The sequence below is a fragment of the Camelina sativa genome, chromosome 1, assembly GCF_000633955.1.
Source record: "Camelina sativa cultivar DH55 chromosome 1, Cs, whole genome shotgun sequence".
Taxonomy (NCBI): Eukaryota; Viridiplantae; Streptophyta; class Magnoliopsida; order Brassicales; family Brassicaceae; genus Camelina; species Camelina sativa.
This window is the reverse complement of record NC_025685.1, coordinates 140,493-156,422: the sequence shown is the minus strand read 5'-3', so window position 1 is coordinate 156,422 and position 15,930 is coordinate 140,493. Positions and strand designations below refer to the sequence as shown.

The 15,930-nt window shown below is 38.9% G+C and overlaps 6 protein-coding genes across 10 annotated transcripts; 3 read left to right on the top strand and 3 right to left on the bottom strand.

Annotated features, from left to right (window-relative positions):
• On the top strand, positions 753-2,810 carry LOC104704536 (histone-lysine N-methyltransferase SUVR4-like). 2 transcript variants are annotated; one of them, XM_010421320.2, is made up of 6 exons: positions 756-1,092; positions 1,252-1,502; positions 1,587-1,653; positions 1,758-1,808; positions 2,108-2,202; positions 2,441-2,810. In XM_010421320.2, the coding sequence occupies exons 2-5, from the start codon at positions 1,294-1,296 to the stop codon at positions 2,129-2,131; spliced, it is 351 nt and encodes a 116-aa protein (XP_010419622.1). In that variant the 5' UTR covers positions 756-1,092; positions 1,252-1,293; the 3' UTR covers positions 2,132-2,202; positions 2,441-2,810. The 2 variants fall into 2 exon arrangements, with proteins under 2 accessions (XP_010420328.1, XP_010419622.1); XM_010422026.2 differs by having other exon boundaries at positions 753-1,487.
• LOC104706541 (UPF0725 protein At3g44770-like) lies at positions 2,853-5,448 on the bottom strand. 2 transcript variants are annotated; one of them, XM_010423072.2, is made up of 4 exons: positions 4,852-5,448; positions 4,072-4,251; positions 3,559-3,982; positions 2,853-3,478 (listed from the first exon to the last, which is right to left on the bottom strand). In XM_010423072.2, exons 1-4 carry the CDS (start codon positions 4,969-4,971, stop codon positions 2,964-2,966), a joined length of 1,239 nt encoding a protein of 412 aa, XP_010421374.1. In that variant the 5' UTR covers positions 4,972-5,448; the 3' UTR covers positions 2,853-2,963. The 2 variants fall into 2 exon arrangements, with proteins under 2 accessions (XP_010421374.1, XP_010422042.1); XM_010423740.2 differs by lacking the exon at positions 4,852-5,448 and adding an exon at positions 4,409-4,536.
• On the bottom strand, positions 2,964-4,513 carry LOC104702931 (UPF0725 protein At3g44770-like). Its single transcript, XM_010418859.1, has 4 exons — positions 4,409-4,513; positions 4,072-4,251; positions 3,559-3,982; positions 2,964-3,478 (listed from the first exon to the last, which is right to left on the bottom strand). Exons 1-4 carry the CDS (start codon positions 4,511-4,513, stop codon positions 2,964-2,966), a joined length of 1,224 nt encoding a protein of 407 aa, XP_010417161.1.
• LOC104707960 (pre-rRNA-processing protein esf1-like) lies at positions 7,503-10,733 on the bottom strand. Its single transcript, XM_010424778.2, has 7 exons — positions 10,006-10,733; positions 9,819-9,893; positions 9,307-9,548; positions 9,048-9,210; positions 8,832-8,960; positions 8,029-8,735; positions 7,503-7,926 (listed from the first exon to the last, which is right to left on the bottom strand). Exons 1-7 carry the CDS (start codon positions 10,588-10,590, stop codon positions 7,650-7,652), a joined length of 2,178 nt encoding a protein of 725 aa, XP_010423080.1. The 5' UTR covers positions 10,591-10,733; the 3' UTR covers positions 7,503-7,649.
• Positions 10,883-12,400, top strand: LOC104703658 (uncharacterized protein At5g19025-like). 2 transcript variants are annotated; one of them, XM_019243720.1, is made up of 2 exons: positions 10,883-11,815; positions 11,892-12,400. In XM_019243720.1, exons 1-2 carry the CDS (start codon positions 11,487-11,489, stop codon positions 12,127-12,129), a joined length of 567 nt encoding a protein of 188 aa, XP_019099265.1. In that variant the 5' UTR covers positions 10,883-11,486; the 3' UTR covers positions 12,130-12,400. The 2 variants fall into 2 exon arrangements, with proteins under 2 accessions (XP_019099265.1, XP_010418364.1); XM_010420062.2 differs by having other exon boundaries at positions 10,883-12,400.
• On the top strand, positions 12,907-15,917 carry LOC104702134. Of its 2 annotated transcripts, none has more exons than XM_010418996.2 (4): positions 12,907-13,952; positions 14,170-14,505; positions 15,306-15,535; positions 15,617-15,917. In XM_010418996.2, the coding sequence occupies exons 1-4, from the start codon at positions 13,073-13,075 to the stop codon at positions 15,890-15,892; spliced, it is 1,722 nt and encodes a 573-aa protein (XP_010417298.1). In that variant the 5' UTR covers positions 12,907-13,072; the 3' UTR covers positions 15,893-15,917. The 2 variants fall into 2 exon arrangements, with proteins under 2 accessions (XP_010417298.1, XP_010416604.1); XM_010418302.1 differs by having other exon boundaries at positions 12,908-13,952; positions 15,614-15,917.

Below are 15,930 nucleotides of genomic sequence, written 5' to 3'. Positions count from 1 at the left end.
CTCTGAAGCTTATGTGGAAGATGGCATTCATAGACTTGAGAATCGGACACGACAGCGGCTCATCATCATCATCATCATCTTGAGGTTTTACTTGGGTTTGCTCAAGTATCTTCTTCAACTCCATCTCCTTTGGCGGGAAAGCATGAGATCCAGCCTCGCAAACTTTGAAAAGTGCAAAGTGGGTATACAGACGAAGCCAATCATTTTTACGAATGTCCTCGTCCTGAACCTCGTAGAATCTCTGATCATCAGCTGCTTCTTCTGGCGGTCCCGACAAAAAGGTAGGCATACAATCTCTGTAAAACGCATATACCCCATCAATGATGAAGTGGTCGAAAATTGAATGTGGTTCGGCTTTCACTACAAACAAAAAAGGAGGTCAGCCAGGTCAGTAAAGAGAAACAAAATGTCTTTCTTTCTTTCTTGTTTCAATTTGGTTAAATAAAATTAAAAAATAAAGAAAACCGCTTGCCAGTTCGTCAGTTAGCTTACCGCTTTCCAACATCCGCCGCAGAATATCCGCCATCTTCTTCTTTCGACGTAGCTAGGGATTTCTTTCGACGTAGCTAGGGATTTCTTTCGACGCCATCTTCTTTCGACTGTAGATATATAAACCAACTGATAACGGGGCCCAGTGCCGGCCCGCTTTCCGGTTTTGTAAATACTTTCTTACTAGGTTCGGCAATTTCGGTTTGGTTTGATACCGGTTTTGTATCCTACTTTGAGCAACGCGGATTTGTATTTCTTCCTCAAAAATTTGTCTTGTGTTTTAGCCGCCGGCGGCTCAATTCCAGAAGAAGCTTCCTCCGATTTCGTTCCACACTGTGGTCTTTTGTTTGTTTGTGTGTTACGTTCTTCTTCTTGGCGCATTTCACTCGTCTTCTTAGATTTAAAAAAAAAAAAAAAAGATATATCTGTTTTTGTGAGTTTTAGTAACTGTTTAGGCTTGAAAACTTTGTAATTCTCCGAAACATTTCTCCTTGTTGATTTGATGAATCTCTATTTTCGCCATTATTTTTTTTCTCACTTCGAACCCAGTTTTTTAGGGTTTTCTTTTTCTTTTTCTTCTATTGGTGTGATTTTGCTGATAAGGTACGGGTTTATTCGCAATTCGCAGTCATGATTCAGTTCTTCAAACATAGCTAGCTATATAAAGATCAAAGCATAAATTGATCTGTTTCCTTTTCTCTTATTAGTTTGGTGTTCTTCTGCTTTGATGTCATTGTGTTGTGTTGACCATACTGTTTTTAGGAGATATATGTTTCATCTTTACTTTACGCAAGAAGGGAAAGGATGGGATGGGGTCTTGGAACACTGCACGACTTGCCAAAAGGAACCTTTGTCTATAAATACATTGGTGAAATATTGACCAACACGGAGTTATACGAGCGGAATGCAACTCTGGATGCAGATTGGGGTTCTGAGAAGGAACTAAAAGATGAAGAAGCTCTCTGCCTGGATGCCACAATCTGTGGAAATGTCGCAAGGTTTGTCAATCACAGGTATCAATCAAAGCTTGTTTTGCTATGGTTTTTTGGTGCTCCCCGTGAGTTTTATGGTTCTTGTGAACTTTATTGTTGATGCAGATTCGAGGATGCAAACATGATTGATATTCCGGTAGAAATAGAGACTCCTGACAGGCATTATTATCATGTAAGTATCTGGTTTCTCCACTCTAACCTGATCTTCTTGAAAGCACTGATTGTGAAAGTATGTTTTGGTGAGTTTAAGGAAATTCTGTGTTTGGTAATATGCAGATTGCCTTTTTTACCCTACGAGACGTGAAAGCCATGGATGAGCTGACATGGGTAAGCACCAGGATTAAGCTAACCTTCGTTTCAACTACTCTGTATTGAACACATAGTTACAAATACTCACATGGCTAATGAAGTTTTGCGCTCTCAACTGTGGATATTGCACTAAAGCCATAGATTTCGTTAGAGCATGTTGTTAATTTTTGCCATTCTAGATATCTGTGGTGTTTGTAGATGGCTCCGTGAATAGAGATGGACCGAACACACGTCTTTCTACCCTTCCCATAATGTTATTCACTCTTGAGTTGTACACATACATACTCATTTCAAGTAACCTGTGTTTCTAATTGCAGGATTACATGATAAGACTTCAATGATAAAAGTCATCCGGTAAAGGCATTTCGATGTTGTTGCGGAAGCGAATCATGCAGAGACAAAAAAACAAAAGGTGAGTTATCTTTTTACACAAATGTTTTGTTGTTCTAACCTTTGTGACAGACTGCTGGCTTGCGTCCTTTATTTGCTTACACATTCTACGTTAGAACTTGTGTAGTTTTGTATGAGATCCAAGCCAAAAAATATATTGGGCAAAGTACATTGGTTCATAGAAATGATTCCAACAAAAGAAAAAGCTTCAACAAAAACTATATCTGTTGGCTAATTATGCAATTCCGATGATATGTCAGGGTCTCAAAGCAAGTTAGAAAGAAGAAAGATTGTTCCTGCTAAAAAGCAATCCTGATTACGAGTGTTTGAGAGCTGAGCTCAGAAGGATGGCTCCTCCTAGTGGCCGTGCTGTTTTGCTTTTCCGATCTAGATGTGGCTGCCCTGTTGCTAAGCTTGAAGGTTGGGGACCTAAGCGAGGTCGGCTTCATAAAAGTTGTCATACCCTTTCCTTCTCAATTTGCCAATTTCGATTTCCATTTTCATTCACACTGTTATACTGAATGTTGAGATATTGTTTAAGTTTGGGATTTTGCTGTCGACTAAAGACAGAACTGAGAGTGCTTCCATGTTAGCCAGTGTTATGTTTCCAGTAAAAGTGTGATTTGTACTTTTTGGTTAATAGACATAATTTAAGTGGGGAAAACCAAATAATAAATTGAAAAGCGCCATTATATTCAATAATCATAAACAATGACCGTATAAATGAGAAGAAGAAGTATTCTGACGAGTGATTGTAACAGAGCGCACCGGCATGACCACCAACTAACTTTGATCATCTGTTGAAGAAGAGAAGCAATCAGTCTCCGTGGTGTTGACTTCGAGTTGCATATGTCCTGAAACCCCATCTACAGTTCTCCTTACTACGGATGTGTAGTCGCGACAGTTGGCCCTGAAGCTAATGTGGAAGATGGCATTCTTAGACTTGGCATCAATGGAATTGAGAATAGGAGACGGCGGCTCATCATCAACATCATCATCATCATCATCATCATCATCATCATATTGAGTTGTTGTTACTCGGGTTTGCACAAGTATCTTCTTCAACTCCAGCTCCTTTGGCGGGAAAGCATGAGATCCAGCCTCGCAAACTGGGAAAAGTGCAAACTGGGTATACAGACGAAGCCAATCATTTTTACGAATGTCCTCGTCCTGAACCTCGTAGAATCTCTGATCATCAGCTGCTTCTTCTGGTGGTCCCGACAAAAAGGTAGGCATACATCCTCTGTAAAACGCATCAACCCTATTAAACATGAAGTGCTGGAAGCGTGGCTTATACGCTACAAACAGAAAAGGAGGTCAGGTCAGGTCAGTAGAGAGAAACAAAATGTCTTTCTTGTTTCAATAAAATAAAGAAAACCTGTTGTGGTGGGTTTGAATCTGCAGCCTTCAATCGCAACTTCCATCATAGATTCCAAAGCGTCACCAAAATATCTTGTGACCATAGTTTGCAGAGTGAGAGACGACGGAGACGAATCAGCAGCAGCATCAACATCTTCATCCTCAGCAGCATCAACATCTTCAACCTCTACAGTAGCATCAACATCTTCATCCTCATCTTTAACCTCTACAGTAATATAGCAGGATACAGAAAACGGATGTTGGGTATTCAATTTTGGTATGCGTAAGAACTTCAAGTTCCTATTGTTCTCAAAGTTGAACCAATGAACAGCCAACTGGCCGTAGAGGTCCATTTCGGGAGGTGGTTCTTGTTCTTCCCCAAAATAAAAATGTGAGAGTCCGATCGCACGTGGGACACGAACGTCAGGATCGATATCGAAAAACTAACCCCCCAAAAAAAAGAAAAAATACAAATTACAATATAGCCGCGGGGAGGAGGGGTAAGTAATATTTTTAGGGGTTACCTACATACCTGAGAATCAATCATTTGGCGGAAGTACCTTTCGTCTACTTCTTCCGATTCACTTTGATCTTCATCCATTTCACGTAAAAGATTGCCGCATTCCTCATCAGATAGATTCCGCATCTCCAACAACTGCTTCAGAGGTTTCCTGTTGTCGATTCGTTTAACAGCTTTTTCCTCAATCACTTTCTGATAGATACATACAACAAAAAGGAGGAGAGTGTGTGAGAAAGTTGTTTAGGTTTGGGATAATCATCTTCTAATATCTAAAGCCGCCCCCGCCGCAATATTGGAAGATCAAATACAAAATTACAATCGCCATGGCCAAAAAAATAAAAAATAATACCTTCTCAGATGTGCATCCACCGGAATTTAATACCCTCAACATAGAGAGGCATTGTTCGTCCGTTAGCTCTCCGCTTTCCAACATCCGCAGCAGAATATCCGCCATCTTCTTCTTCTTCTTTCGACGTAGTATTTTCTGTGTGTGTGTGTTTTAATTTTTTTTTGTTTCTTCTTCTTTTTAAGTGCGGATAGGTCGATCACCACATATATAATTCAAGTGGTAATGGGTCCAAAATCATTGCTTGTTCTTGAGGTTTTTATATCTTTCTCTCTTTCCTAGCTCCATCAGATGATCCTGTGTGAATCTCTGTCAATTTATCTGATTAGAAATGTATTGCAGGATGGAATTAGTTCAGGTTTAGCACTTCTCCCTTTTAGACCAGTAGCGATGAAAGTTCTCCAATGTTCATTTCTTTCTGGAATAAGGTAAGGTTTGCCTTNTACCTTGTCAGATGTGCATCCACCCACTACTTTATCATCGGAATCTAATCCCCGCATAAAAGATAACAATTCTTCCTTCGTTAGCTCTCCGCTTTCCAACATCCGCTTCAGAGTATCCGCCATCTTCTTTCTTCTTTCGATCTAGGGTTTTCTGTTTTTTTTTTCTTTTTCTTCTTCTTCTTTTAAGTGCGGATAGGTCGGTCACTACATATATAAAATCAAGTGGTAATGGACCCAGTTCCGGCCCGGACCACATGTATAGGGCTTCACACATCCTCTGATTCCGCCTCAGATTTCAGATCAGTCATCTCATTCTCACTCTCATCCTCAGATCAGTCATCATCAGCCATCTTCTTCTTCTTCTTCTTCTTATCATCATTATCTTCTTCATCAAGTCGATAAAAATCACAAAGCAAATCGTTTCCTTTGCCAGCTTTTCTCCGTTTGCCACGCTTATCGACGGGAGCATTAGCCGTGGTAAATCGCTTATCAGAGAACATAGGCTTGAATCGAGAGTCGATAGCTATTTTTGACTGACGCCGCGGCATACTACTGAATCTAGGATCCGTGTGCGCCGACGAGAACCTTGGGTCGTTAATCATCTGATTTCCTTCCTCTGCGACGACTTCACCACCACCGGATCCTTCACCCTTGCTTTACTTAGAGATTCTTGTCTTTCTTTTTAAGAATCTCTTTACTAAGATCTTCTAACACTGTATTGAATGTTACCTCCATATCCTGGTCATTCTCCTCTTCCACGTCTTTATGAGAGTCAACATCTTCAGATTCAATTAAAGCTCGGTACTTATCTTTCCTCTTCTCCACTTTCTTCCGGTTAATACCTTGATTGCTGTCGTCTTCGTCGTTATCAGATTCACTCTCATCAGAAGCTAAAAAATCCTTCATCTCAAGATCTGCCAACTATGATTGAGAAAACTGTATCAGAACGACATAAAGCATAAGAAGAAGTATTCTGACGAGTGATTGTAACAGAAACCAAAGGATAGCTAAAACGACATAAAGCATAAGAAGAAGTATTCTCACGAGTGAGTGATTGTAACAGAGCGCACCGGCTTGACCACCAACTAACTTTGATCATCTCTTGAAGGAGAGAAGCGATCAATCTCCGTATTTCTTGGCGGGTTCGACTTCGACTTCGAGGTGCATATGTCCTGGTATCCCATCCGTAGTTCTCCTTACTACGGATGTGTAGTCGCGACTGTTGAATCTGAATCATCATCATGGGTTTGCATAAGTATCTTCTTCAACTGCATCTCCTCTGGCAGGAAAGAATGAGATTCAGCCTCGCAAACTTTGAAAAGTGCAAAGCGGGCATACAGAAGAAGCCAATCATTTTTACGAATGTCCTCGTCCTGAACCTCGTAGAATCTCTGATCATCAGCTGTTTCTTCTGGCGGTCCGGACAAAAAGGTAGGCATACAATCTCTGTAAAACGCATCTACCCCATCATAAATGAAGTGGCCGAAAATTGAATATGGTTGTTCCGCTTTCGCTACAAACAAAAAGGAGGTCAGCCAGGTCAGTAAAGAGAAACAAAATGTCTTTCTTTTGGTTAAATAAAATTTAAAAAAAAAAAAAAAGACACTACCTGTTGTGGGTTTGATTCTGCAGCGTTCAATCATAAAATCCAAATGGGGGAAAAAAAGTCTTGAGACCAGAGTTTGCTGAGTGAGAGAAGACGGAGACGAACCAGCAGCAGCATCAACATCTTCAACCTCTATAGTGATATAGTAGGATATAGAATACGGATGTCCGGTATTCAATTTTGGTATGCGTATGAACTTCAAGTTCCTATTGTGCTCAAAGTTGAACCAATGAACTCCCAACCGGCCGTAGAGATCCATTTCGGTAGGTGGTTCTTGTTCTTCCTCCTTTTCCCCAAAATAAAATGGTGAGATTACTCCCCAACGTGGGACACGAACGTCACAATCGATATCGAAAAACTAAACCAAATTAAAAAAAAAAAAAAAAAATTACAATATAGCGGCGGGGAGGTAAGTAATATTTTTAGGGGTTGCCTACCTGAGAATCTCTGAGTTGGCGGTGGTACCTGTTTGTACCGGGGAATTACACAGTTTAAACAAATAAGATTTAGTGGGAAAGAGCGAGCAAGTTCTTTATTAATCGGGGAAAACGTGGGATCGTCACTTAAACAAGTCGAATTAGAGCTTGTTAGTTCACATGCGAACTAGTAAGCTTAAAATGACGAACTGAAAACAAGACGAATTATACGAAAGATAATAACAGTTTTCGATGCAAAATATTGCTCTGTGGGTATTGTCCGCGGGTCAAGATGTTGATCCCAATAAATGTTTTCTCTTTTTATAGGAGACTGTTGACCTAGGAGAGTTTAGAGCTCTCCGCTTTCCAACATCCGCCGCAGAGTATCCGCCATCTTCTTCTTTCGATTTTGGGATTTCTGTGTTTTTCTTTTTGTTTTGTTCCTCTTCTTTTTTTAAGTGCGGAAAGGTCGGCGGTCACTAGATATATAAATCAATTGGTAATGGGCCCTGTTCCGGCCCGGACCATATGTATAGGGCCTTCACACATTTTTGGCCCACCTACATAAAAAAGCCATCCTCTTCCGTTAAGATATTGTTTACTATAAAATTTGGGATTTTCCTGTCGGTCTAAAGACAGAATTGGGGGTGCCATTAACTGACTTGAGAATATAGTCTAGAGTGAAATTCTCTATACAGTGAGAATATCAGGGAGTGATGATCTCATCATTATTATAACAAACAAAACTGATTTGAAGGAAACAAAAGCAAAAGAGATTTTTATTTCTTTGATAAATCTTTGGCTTTCTTCTTAATCCGCTGAGCCAAAGTCGAGGAAGTCACTGCGTTACCCGCTTGCTTCTTCTCCGATTCCTTGTTAATCATCTTCATCTTCAAAGATTTGACAGTAGAATTCAGCGAGTGTCTCTCTTTCTTAGACCCCATCATCGAATTCAACTCTTGTTCTTTCTCCTTTGGCGCTGTCTCTTTCACATCCTCTTGGCTTTTCGAAACTTCCATACGCTTCGCAGCTAATTGCCTTATATAAGTAGCACTCCTACAACAACAACAACATAAAATCCCCCAAAATTTCATAAACTTGCGCATTTCACAACAAAAGATTACCATCAAAATTGGATTCATCGGTCAATAATATTACCTTTTAAACTGTGGATCCGTAGGGTCTAGGGCAAAAGCAGGAGACGTGAGTAGAGCTGAGAACCTCGGATCGTCAAGATCAGCCGCAGGTATCTTCTCTTCTGATATATCAGTTTTTCCTCTTTTACCTTTCCGTTTGATATTATACCCTTTCAGATCATTACCCTCTCCTGCATTCCCATCAGCTAGTAACAACTCGAGCTCCGCTCTGCTTCTTTCATCCGCTGCTACTTCATCCTCTAAACCCTTCTTCTTCTTCTTATTCGTCTTTCCTTCTTTCTTCTTCTTCTTAAGAGGAGGCTCCTCCATAAAAAAATCGTCATCACCATCATCATTTTTCACTGCCTTTCGATCAATGTAATCATCATCATCATCATCTTCGTTTTGATTATTCTTCCTGGCCCTCTTCTTTTCGCGCTTCTGCCTCAGATGTGACTCCCAGACCGATTCTGACTTCTTGTCTTTCTTTTTAAGAATCTCTTTTCTAAGATCTTCTAACCCTGTATTGAATGTTACCTCCATATCCTGGTCATTCTCCTCCTCCACGTCTTTATCAGAATCTACATCTTCAGATTCAATTAAAGCTCGGTACTTATCTTTCCTCTTCTCCACTTTCTTCCGGTTCATACCTTCATTGCTGTCGTTGTCTTCGTCATCAGATTCACTCTCATCAGAAGCTAAAAATTCCTTCATTTCAAGATCTGCCAACTATGATTGAGAAAATTGTATAAACTATATCAGAACACCAACAAACGTCTTAAATACGGTGTGGTTTTAAGCAATTAATCCTAATCATATACAGACCTGTTCAGAATTGAAATTCTGTTTTAAAGTCTTAATGCGGTGCGGCTCATCATCATCCCAAGAAAGTTGAACTTTGCTCAATTGCAGCGCTCGGCTCTGAAAATCTAAACCTTCATAACCAGCAGGTGCCTAAATTTTTATGAAAACTATTAGATCAGAAGTATTCACCAAGAAACAAAAACTAATCCCAAGTAAAAGGAAGTAGTGGTAACGCACCTCAGATGCAATATCACGAGGTGGATGTTTGAATTCCATGGAATCAGGTATAAATCTAAGGTCAAGCTTGTTTGAGGATCTCTCAAACTCAATTCCATCGCATGATTTGTACAAGTAATCTGCAGTAGCACTTGAATCACATTCGGCAACAGCGAAATAATACCTGAAAAAGAGAGCAATAGTGTATTAGCAAGTTTCAGTAATAGTCCCTCTTCCTCCACCACATATACCTTAGAGACAGGAGTAGCTTTGAACTTACTTTAATCTACTTAATTCGTAAACACGTAGCTTCTGGTTGATGACATCCTCATCTTCCTCCTCTTCATCTTCATCATCATCATCACCGCCATCTTCATTCTTTTTGTATCCATCAATTACCGGCCCGTGAATTTCCTCCTCTTTCATTCGCTGAAGCCCAAACTCAGATGGATAGACAGCCACAGACAAAATGCGCCCATCTTTTGGCAGAAACGAATTCAAAACAACGTACAAGTCTTTGGCCTAAGTACCAAATAAAAGATATCAGCCAAAAGCACAACTGTAAAAACTTACAGAACACTAAACTCTAAACAACCGAATCTAAACTCTAAACAACGGAATCTAAACTCTAAACAACGGAAAGAAACAACCAAGCTCTAATTTATCGAGCAAAAAGCTTAATCCTTTAGTAACCATTCCCACTCATTAGATTAGTTCCATAACCATAGCAAAGATACAGACACGAAAGAAGGCCAATTTGAAAACAATACATCAAGGATGGAGAACACTTACAGAGACATGTTTCCAATCCATGTTAACGATAGCAAGTCTGGGAGTTTCTTCTGGGATAGTCGGTATGTTCTCTTCCTAGAAACCATCATCAACACCAAATTCTCAACATGAGAACATCATTCATTATTTATAAAACCAGAACAAGAACCAACAAGGACATATGAATCAAAAAGTAGAGCAATTATACCGGAATTTCTGGTCCATCGTCTTCATAGATACCTTCATTGTCCTCATCGGTATCATCCTCTTCTTCCTCTGATACCTCTTCAGACTCAGCTTCCTCATCAGACTCAGCATCATCATTAGACTCTTCATCCAAAGAAGGAGCAAGCTTTAGCTTTTTGTCAGTATCACTCTCTTCCTCTGATTCCGCCTCAGATTTCAGATCAGTCATCTCATTCTCACTCTCATCCCCAGATTCCTCCTTCTCCTTCTCCTTCTTCTCCTTCTTCTTAGCATCATCATTATCTTCTTCATCAAGTCGATAAAAATCACGAAGCAAATCGTTTCCTTTGCCAGCTTTTCTCCGCTTGCCACGCTTATCGACGGGAGCATTAGCCGTGGTAAATCGCTTATCAGAGAACATAGGCTTGAATCGAGAGTCGATAGCGATTTTTGACTGACGCCGCGGCATACTACGGAATCTAGGATCCGTGTGCGCCGACGCGAACCTTGGGTCGTTAATCATCTGATTACCTTCCTCTGCGACTCCTCCTCCTCCACCACCGGATCCTTCACCTTTGCTTCGCTTTTTCTTCTTATTCGAACCCATCTTCTTCTTCTTCTTTAGATATGATTCTCAAAATGAACAACAGCGGTGAGCTTTTTAGGGTTTTAGGGAAGTGGCTGTCTAACGAGGTAGAAGAGAATCACAATCAAAGTTAGGGTTTTTATTATTACTCTGCTTTGGTTTGGTTGGGCTCAAATTATTAAAAATACGTTTTTAAAAAAAAAAAATTTAAAAGAAATAGTGATGACGTCATGTGAAATCAGACATAAGAAGAGGTGTTACAAAAAAAAAAAAAAAAAAAAAAAAAGAGTTATCTAGAAAAAGAAACGCGTGTCAGTCACTCTTGGCTACGAATATACAATTGATTCCCCTTTCCGATTAGATTTGGACCCTCAAAAACAAAAACAAAAAAAGAAGATTAACTTTGAATTCATCATGACGATGAAGACGAAGACGAAGACGACGATTCAGTTTCTCTCAAGACGTTGAATTTGTTGTTGTTGTTGTTGTTAGTTGTTGTAGCTTCATCAATCTCGTCTTTTTAAAAACTCTGTTCTTCTTTTTCCGATTCGATTTAGCTTTCTCTCTTTTGGATCGGTTTCTTAGGTATTCATTCACCAGTTTCATCAGTTTCTACCAACTAAAAAAAAAAATCTGATTTTTTTTTTTTTTTTGTATTTGCTCGATTGATCTGATCGAAACGGAGCTTCTTCTTCTTCTAATATTCAGTTTGATTAGGTGAATTCCATATATCTCTCTTCGTTTGCTCGATCTGATTTGAATTGGGATTCAAATCGAGTTTCATAGATCGATTCTGATCTCAATCCCAATCCCAATCCCAAAATAGTTTTGTTACCGAAAACAAAAAAGGATCCAACTTTGAAGATTTGAATTGGTTTTTGCTAACTTATCTCTCTCGAGGGAATCGAGTGAGTGAGATGGTATATTTCCATAGCTCAATCTCGGTCTGCAATTCCGTCGACCAATCTCCAACAACAACATTGATCATGTCCAACTCTCTTCACTCCTCCTCTAAGCCGCCAAGAACCACTCGCAAATCCCACGCTTCGTCCCCGACCTGTTCCAACTTCCCTGTCTGCGACGGATCTCAGTCCGTTGCGATCGATGTCGTCATCCTTATCGCCGTGATCACCGCCTGCGGGTTCCTCTTCTTCCCTTACGTCAAGCTCATCACCCTCAAGTCTATTGAGTTCTTTTCAGATCTCTCTGTTTTAGTCAAAGAAGAGATTTTGCAGAACCCTATTGTGTATGGTTCATTAGCTTTGAGTATCTTCTGCGCTGCTCTCTCCACTTGGCTTGTTATACTCTTGTGTACTATGCAGAGATGCGGGAAGCCCAATTGTAAAGGGCTTAGGAAAGCTGTTGAGTTTGATATTCAGCTTGAGACTGAGGAATGCGTCAAGAGCTCCAACAACAACAGCAACAACAGTGCCGCCAAGAGGGGGATGTTTCAGCTGCCTCGTGTCCATCACCGTGAATTGGAAGCCGAGCTCAAGAAGATGGCACCGCCTAATGGGAGAGCTGTCCTGGTTTTCAGAGCCAGGTGTGGTTGTTCTGTAAGGAGATTAGTGGTTTCGGGACCAAAGAAGCAGCAGAGGAAGATCAAGAAATGAAAAACAGAGAAGAAAGTTATACAAGGTTCATTCAGTCTTTTGGAAATGAGATTTGATCGTTTACTCTTTTTCTTCGGTTAGCTTTTACTCTCATACACACACTTTTTTACAAGAACTGATAAATATGTTATAGTCTGTGTTTAAATAAGGTACAATGGGAACAAGCATTGTAAGGATATTGTGGGAAACCGGTTATAGTGAAGAACATTTTGGTTATACTCTCTGCTTTTCATTTGTGCTTGCTTACTTTCGCCTTGGAGATAGGGCCCTATGGAAATAGGCATTGATGTTGTATTAGGTATGATCTGGTTAGGTTGAAACTTGAAGCTTTTATGCAGGGTTACATAAAGATGTTACTAACATTGAAGAACATCATGTGTGTTTTTGTGTCTGTTAGTTAGTTATGTTCTTCATGTGTGCTCTGTGATGGAGCTTGAGAAGTGATGAGCTTTCTATGTGGATCATGATTGATAAAAACTTACAAAATCATGTCACTAGTTCCATTTGTCTGCCGTAGGTTAACAATTAGAACTATGGAGGGTCAAGTTGGCTCTTCTAATAAAAAAATTGATTATAGCCAATACATGGCCTTATAGGTTTAGTTTAACACTAAAACGGATATTTTTCTGTTAAAATCCGAATATTTCCAACATGTTTAAAATTTCAAAACCAAACAAAACTTGAATCAATAAATAAGGAGGAAAGAACATTCAAGATAATAAAATTGACCTTTTACCAACTTTATTTATTAATAATCATGCTGAGGGATAAAAATTCCAACAGGGCTCTTTCTCAGCAGCTTCTTCATCTACTTCTTCTCGACTTTATAAAGGCACTCTTTTGAGTCCCTTTCTTTTCCTCTCTCTCTCTCTGCCTCTCTGTGAGTTTTGATGGCTATACTCTCAACATGTTGGCTAATTATAGAATCCATAGTGATTCGAGATGGTTTCTTGAGATCGTCTTATCTGAAACTATACATGCACCCTGTTGTTCTGTTTCTTTGTCAACTTCTTATATGGCTCTATCTCTTCTTTTTATGGCTTCTCCCATGTTTTCAAACGTTATACAACGCCTTTTCATCGGTCTTGGTCACGTTCTCTAAGCTATTTACTAGTTTTCTCCAAGTCATTATGGTTAGAAGGGAGGCTACATGTACCATTAAGTCTAGGAAAGAGATCAAGAATACCCTTAATAACTTGGAACTTTCTAGAAGTATTCATAATCCGATTCCTGCCTTTAGCTTTTCTTTTAAATATCAAGTGGATACTCAATTAAAAGTTCTTCTAGCTCTGCGAGAAGGCAAGCTTCTTGAAGAGGAAGAGGAAGAGGAAGACGATTTTTTCTACGAATTTGATCAAGAAGGTGTTGTTGAGCTTCTTGATACGGAGGGCGAGGAGGAAGAGGAAAAAGACATTGATGATGACATTGATGACGCTGTAAACATGGAGAACAATCTTGAGTTAGAAATCCAGACGACTATGCCACTAGATCAAGAAGATGAATATTCTATAACCAGTGGTGAAGAAGAAGAAGATATCGTAAACTCAGACGTGGAGAATTATGATCTATCTTCTCTAGTAGCTAGCGATAGAGATCATCCCTCGCCTTCATCTATTGCAAGCTTGGATTCAGCGTGCCAAGATACAGTTGAGATAGAGAATCAAACACATCGAGTTGTTGAAGATGATGAAACTGATCAAGTATACAAGAAGTACTGCGAAAGAATGAGATGGTATGACATACTCAGCCGCGATAGAACCTATGGACTAAGTAAGTCTATTTTCATTTTTACTGTCTTTATAAGTTATAACTGGGGGAGACACCGAATTAATCTAAACTAGAATCTCAGGACCTACACAACAGTCGATTTGTCAGCATTCTCAAAGACTAACAATAATTGAAACCAAAGTCTTTTTAATATACTATAGTTTACCAACCAGTACTATAACATAATTTTGATGTTAATATTCATTTTTACCATTCCTAGGTGTGATCTCGAACCAAATGACGGCAAGTAGTTTGCGCTCATGGGGGGAAACGGCAGAGAAGAGGCTAAAACAAAGCATAGAGAAGGACCTTGAGCTAGTTTATGTTGCTCAGTCTTGCTTATCATGGGAAGCTCTTCAGCATCAGTACATTACAGTGAAAGATAGTTCGAAACCCGCTGGTGGGTTACATGACATTATCTCTAGAGAGTTCCAAAACTTTCAGGTCTTGTTAGAAAGGTTTTTGGAAGATGAAAGGTGCCAAGGAAAAAGAGTCTTGAGCTTTGTTCAAAGGAGATTTGAGTTGATGAGCTTCTTTCAAGTCCCTCGACTCTCAGGTAATTTACTTTATCTAATAGTCACATATATCATATATTAAATATACCTAGAATTTTCAAATACTTTTCTTGGTGTGTGGGTTACATCGAGTATAAATTGAGAGTTCATATATAATAGTTTTTAATTACGTTGGTTGGAATCGTAGGAACAAAATTCTACTTTTTTTTAGCAACAACGATTAGTTATGAATCTTGCTTTTTCTTATAAAATTATAAAGATGTGGTCATAAGATGAGTTTTAACAGACTTCTTGACTAAATTCTAAAATCACTATCAAGATTCATCACTCTACTCCTTAAGAAACATTTTAAAACTCCAAATATATTTCATTTTAGATACGACGACTAATCAATAGATTAAAATCACACAACTAATTTGTATTTCTAAAGAAATAGTCTAGTTTTGGTCTCTAACAGGTTATGTGTCGACAGAATCTTTCGACGTAAATTGGTGGATAAGTCACACAACTCACAAGTCACAAGAACACCCCTTATCTTACTTAGATGACTTGTGTGACTTGTGATAAGTTATCTACCAATGAATATTAATCAATTAAACTCTTAAAAATTGTCAACTCTACATGTTGACCAAGAAAAAGATGTGCTTACGAAACTCAAAAAAAAAAAAAAAATTTCAAATGTTGAGGGTTAGCATGATTCATCCATTTTTAGATTCGTATAATTTCCACATGATAGTTCTTTTTGGGGTCAATTTCTCTTCATTCTAGATTCTTTTTCCATATAGAATTATCTAAGCTTTGTTTTGAACTCATAATTTTCTTATCTTTAATTGTTCAATAGGATATAATAGAGAGGGACCTCATGAAGCAGAAGAAGGAAGTCAGGACAAGCAAGTGTTGAAAGCAATAGAGAGATGTATTGAAGTCTTCTATGACTTTGTGAAAGTAGACATCATGAAACCTTTGATCTGGGAAAGACTTAAAATCTCTTTGACTAATTCTCCTCTTATGGAATTGGAAGATCCTAGAGACTTTAAGCTCTTTCTTGACCTTAAAAATTCACTCCAAAAGGTAAATTTACTTTTATAAACAATTTAAGACTTCCAATTTTCCAATTTCTCTAGAGTTTTTTTTTTTAAATTTGTGAAGAAGGAACACTTGTTGAAGGAGATCCAACAAGGGAACAAGAAGAAAATTTGGTTCAAGAAGAAATCTTCTAACATGGAAGCAGATAAGATTGAGAAAGATGAACATTTTATGTTAGTGAGGTTCATAACGATAGATTTAAAGCTCGTGTCTAGGGTTTTACACATGTCTTTAGTCTCATCTTCTCACCTCAAGTGGTGTCATCACAAGCTCAACAACATTCACTTCAATGGTGACAAGATTTCTAGAACTTTCTCTCCAACTTTATTCCCATCTTCTTGATTTCTTTAAGTTAGGGTTTTCACCATATGTAATTATCA

What these genes read in the sequence shown, in the direction of transcription:
- LOC104704536 (XM_010421320.2), top strand. Translation starts at nt 1,294, where the DNA reads ATGGGATGGGGTCTTGGAACACTGCACGACTTGCCAAAAGGAACCTTT. An exon ending in GCAAGGTTTGTCAATCACAG is followed by an intron (nt 1,503 to 1,586) that starts GTATCAATCAAA and finishes TTGTTGATGCAG; the next exon opens with ATTCGAGGATGCAAACATGA. An exon ending in CTGACAGGCATTATTATCAT is followed by an intron (nt 1,654 to 1,757) that starts GTAAGTATCTGG and finishes GGTAATATGCAG; the next exon opens with ATTGCCTTTTTTACCCTACG.
- LOC104702931 (XM_010418859.1), bottom strand. Translation starts at nt 4,513, where the DNA reads ATGGCGGATATTCTGCTGCGGATGTTGGAAAGCGGAGAGCTAACGGAC. An exon ending in GTGGATGCACATCTGAGAAG is followed by an intron (nt 4,252 to 4,408) that starts GTATTATTTTTT and finishes TGTATCTATCAG; the next exon opens with AAAGTGATTGAGGAAAAAGC. An exon ending in ATTCAAACCCACCACAACAG is followed by an intron (nt 3,479 to 3,558) that starts GTTTTCTTTATT and finishes TTCTGTTTGTAG; the next exon opens with CGTATAAGCCACGCTTCCAG.
- LOC104706541 (XM_010423072.2), bottom strand. Translation starts at nt 4,971, where the DNA reads ATGGCGGATACTCTGAAGCGGATGTTGGAAAGCGGAGAGCTAACGAAG. An exon ending in GCCAAATGATTGATTCTCAG is followed by an intron (nt 3,983 to 4,071) that starts GTATGTAGGTAA and finishes TTGGGGGGTTAG; the next exon opens with TTTTTCGATATCGATCCTGA. An exon ending in ATTCAAACCCACCACAACAG is followed by an intron (nt 3,479 to 3,558) that starts GTTTTCTTTATT and finishes TTCTGTTTGTAG; the next exon opens with CGTATAAGCCACGCTTCCAG.
- LOC104707960 (XM_010424778.2), bottom strand. Translation starts at nt 10,590, where the DNA reads ATGGGTTCGAATAAGAAGAAAAAGCGAAGCAAAGGTGAAGGATCCGGT. An exon ending in AGAATTTCAATTCTGAACAG is followed by an intron (nt 8,736 to 8,831) that starts GTCTGTATATGA and finishes TCTCAATCATAG; the next exon opens with TTGGCAGATCTTGAAATGAA. An exon ending in ACGGATCCACAGTTTAAAAG is followed by an intron (nt 7,927 to 8,028) that starts GTAATATTATTG and finishes TTGTTGTTGTAG; the next exon opens with GAGTGCTACTTATATAAGGC.
- LOC104703658 (XM_010420062.2), top strand. Translation starts at nt 11,487, where the DNA reads ATGGTATATTTCCATAGCTCAATCTCGGTCTGCAATTCCGTCGACCAA.
- LOC104702134 (XM_010418302.1), top strand. Translation starts at nt 13,073, where the DNA reads ATGGCTATACTCTCAACATGTTGGCTAATTATAGAATCCATAGTGATT. An exon ending in TCAAGTCCCTCGACTCTCAG is followed by an intron (nt 14,506 to 15,305) that starts GTAATTTACTTT and finishes ATTGTTCAATAG; the next exon opens with GATATAATAGAGAGGGACCT. An exon ending in TTAAAAATTCACTCCAAAAG is followed by an intron (nt 15,536 to 15,613) that starts GTAAATTTACTT and finishes AAATTTGTGAAG; the next exon opens with AAGGAACACTTGTTGAAGGA.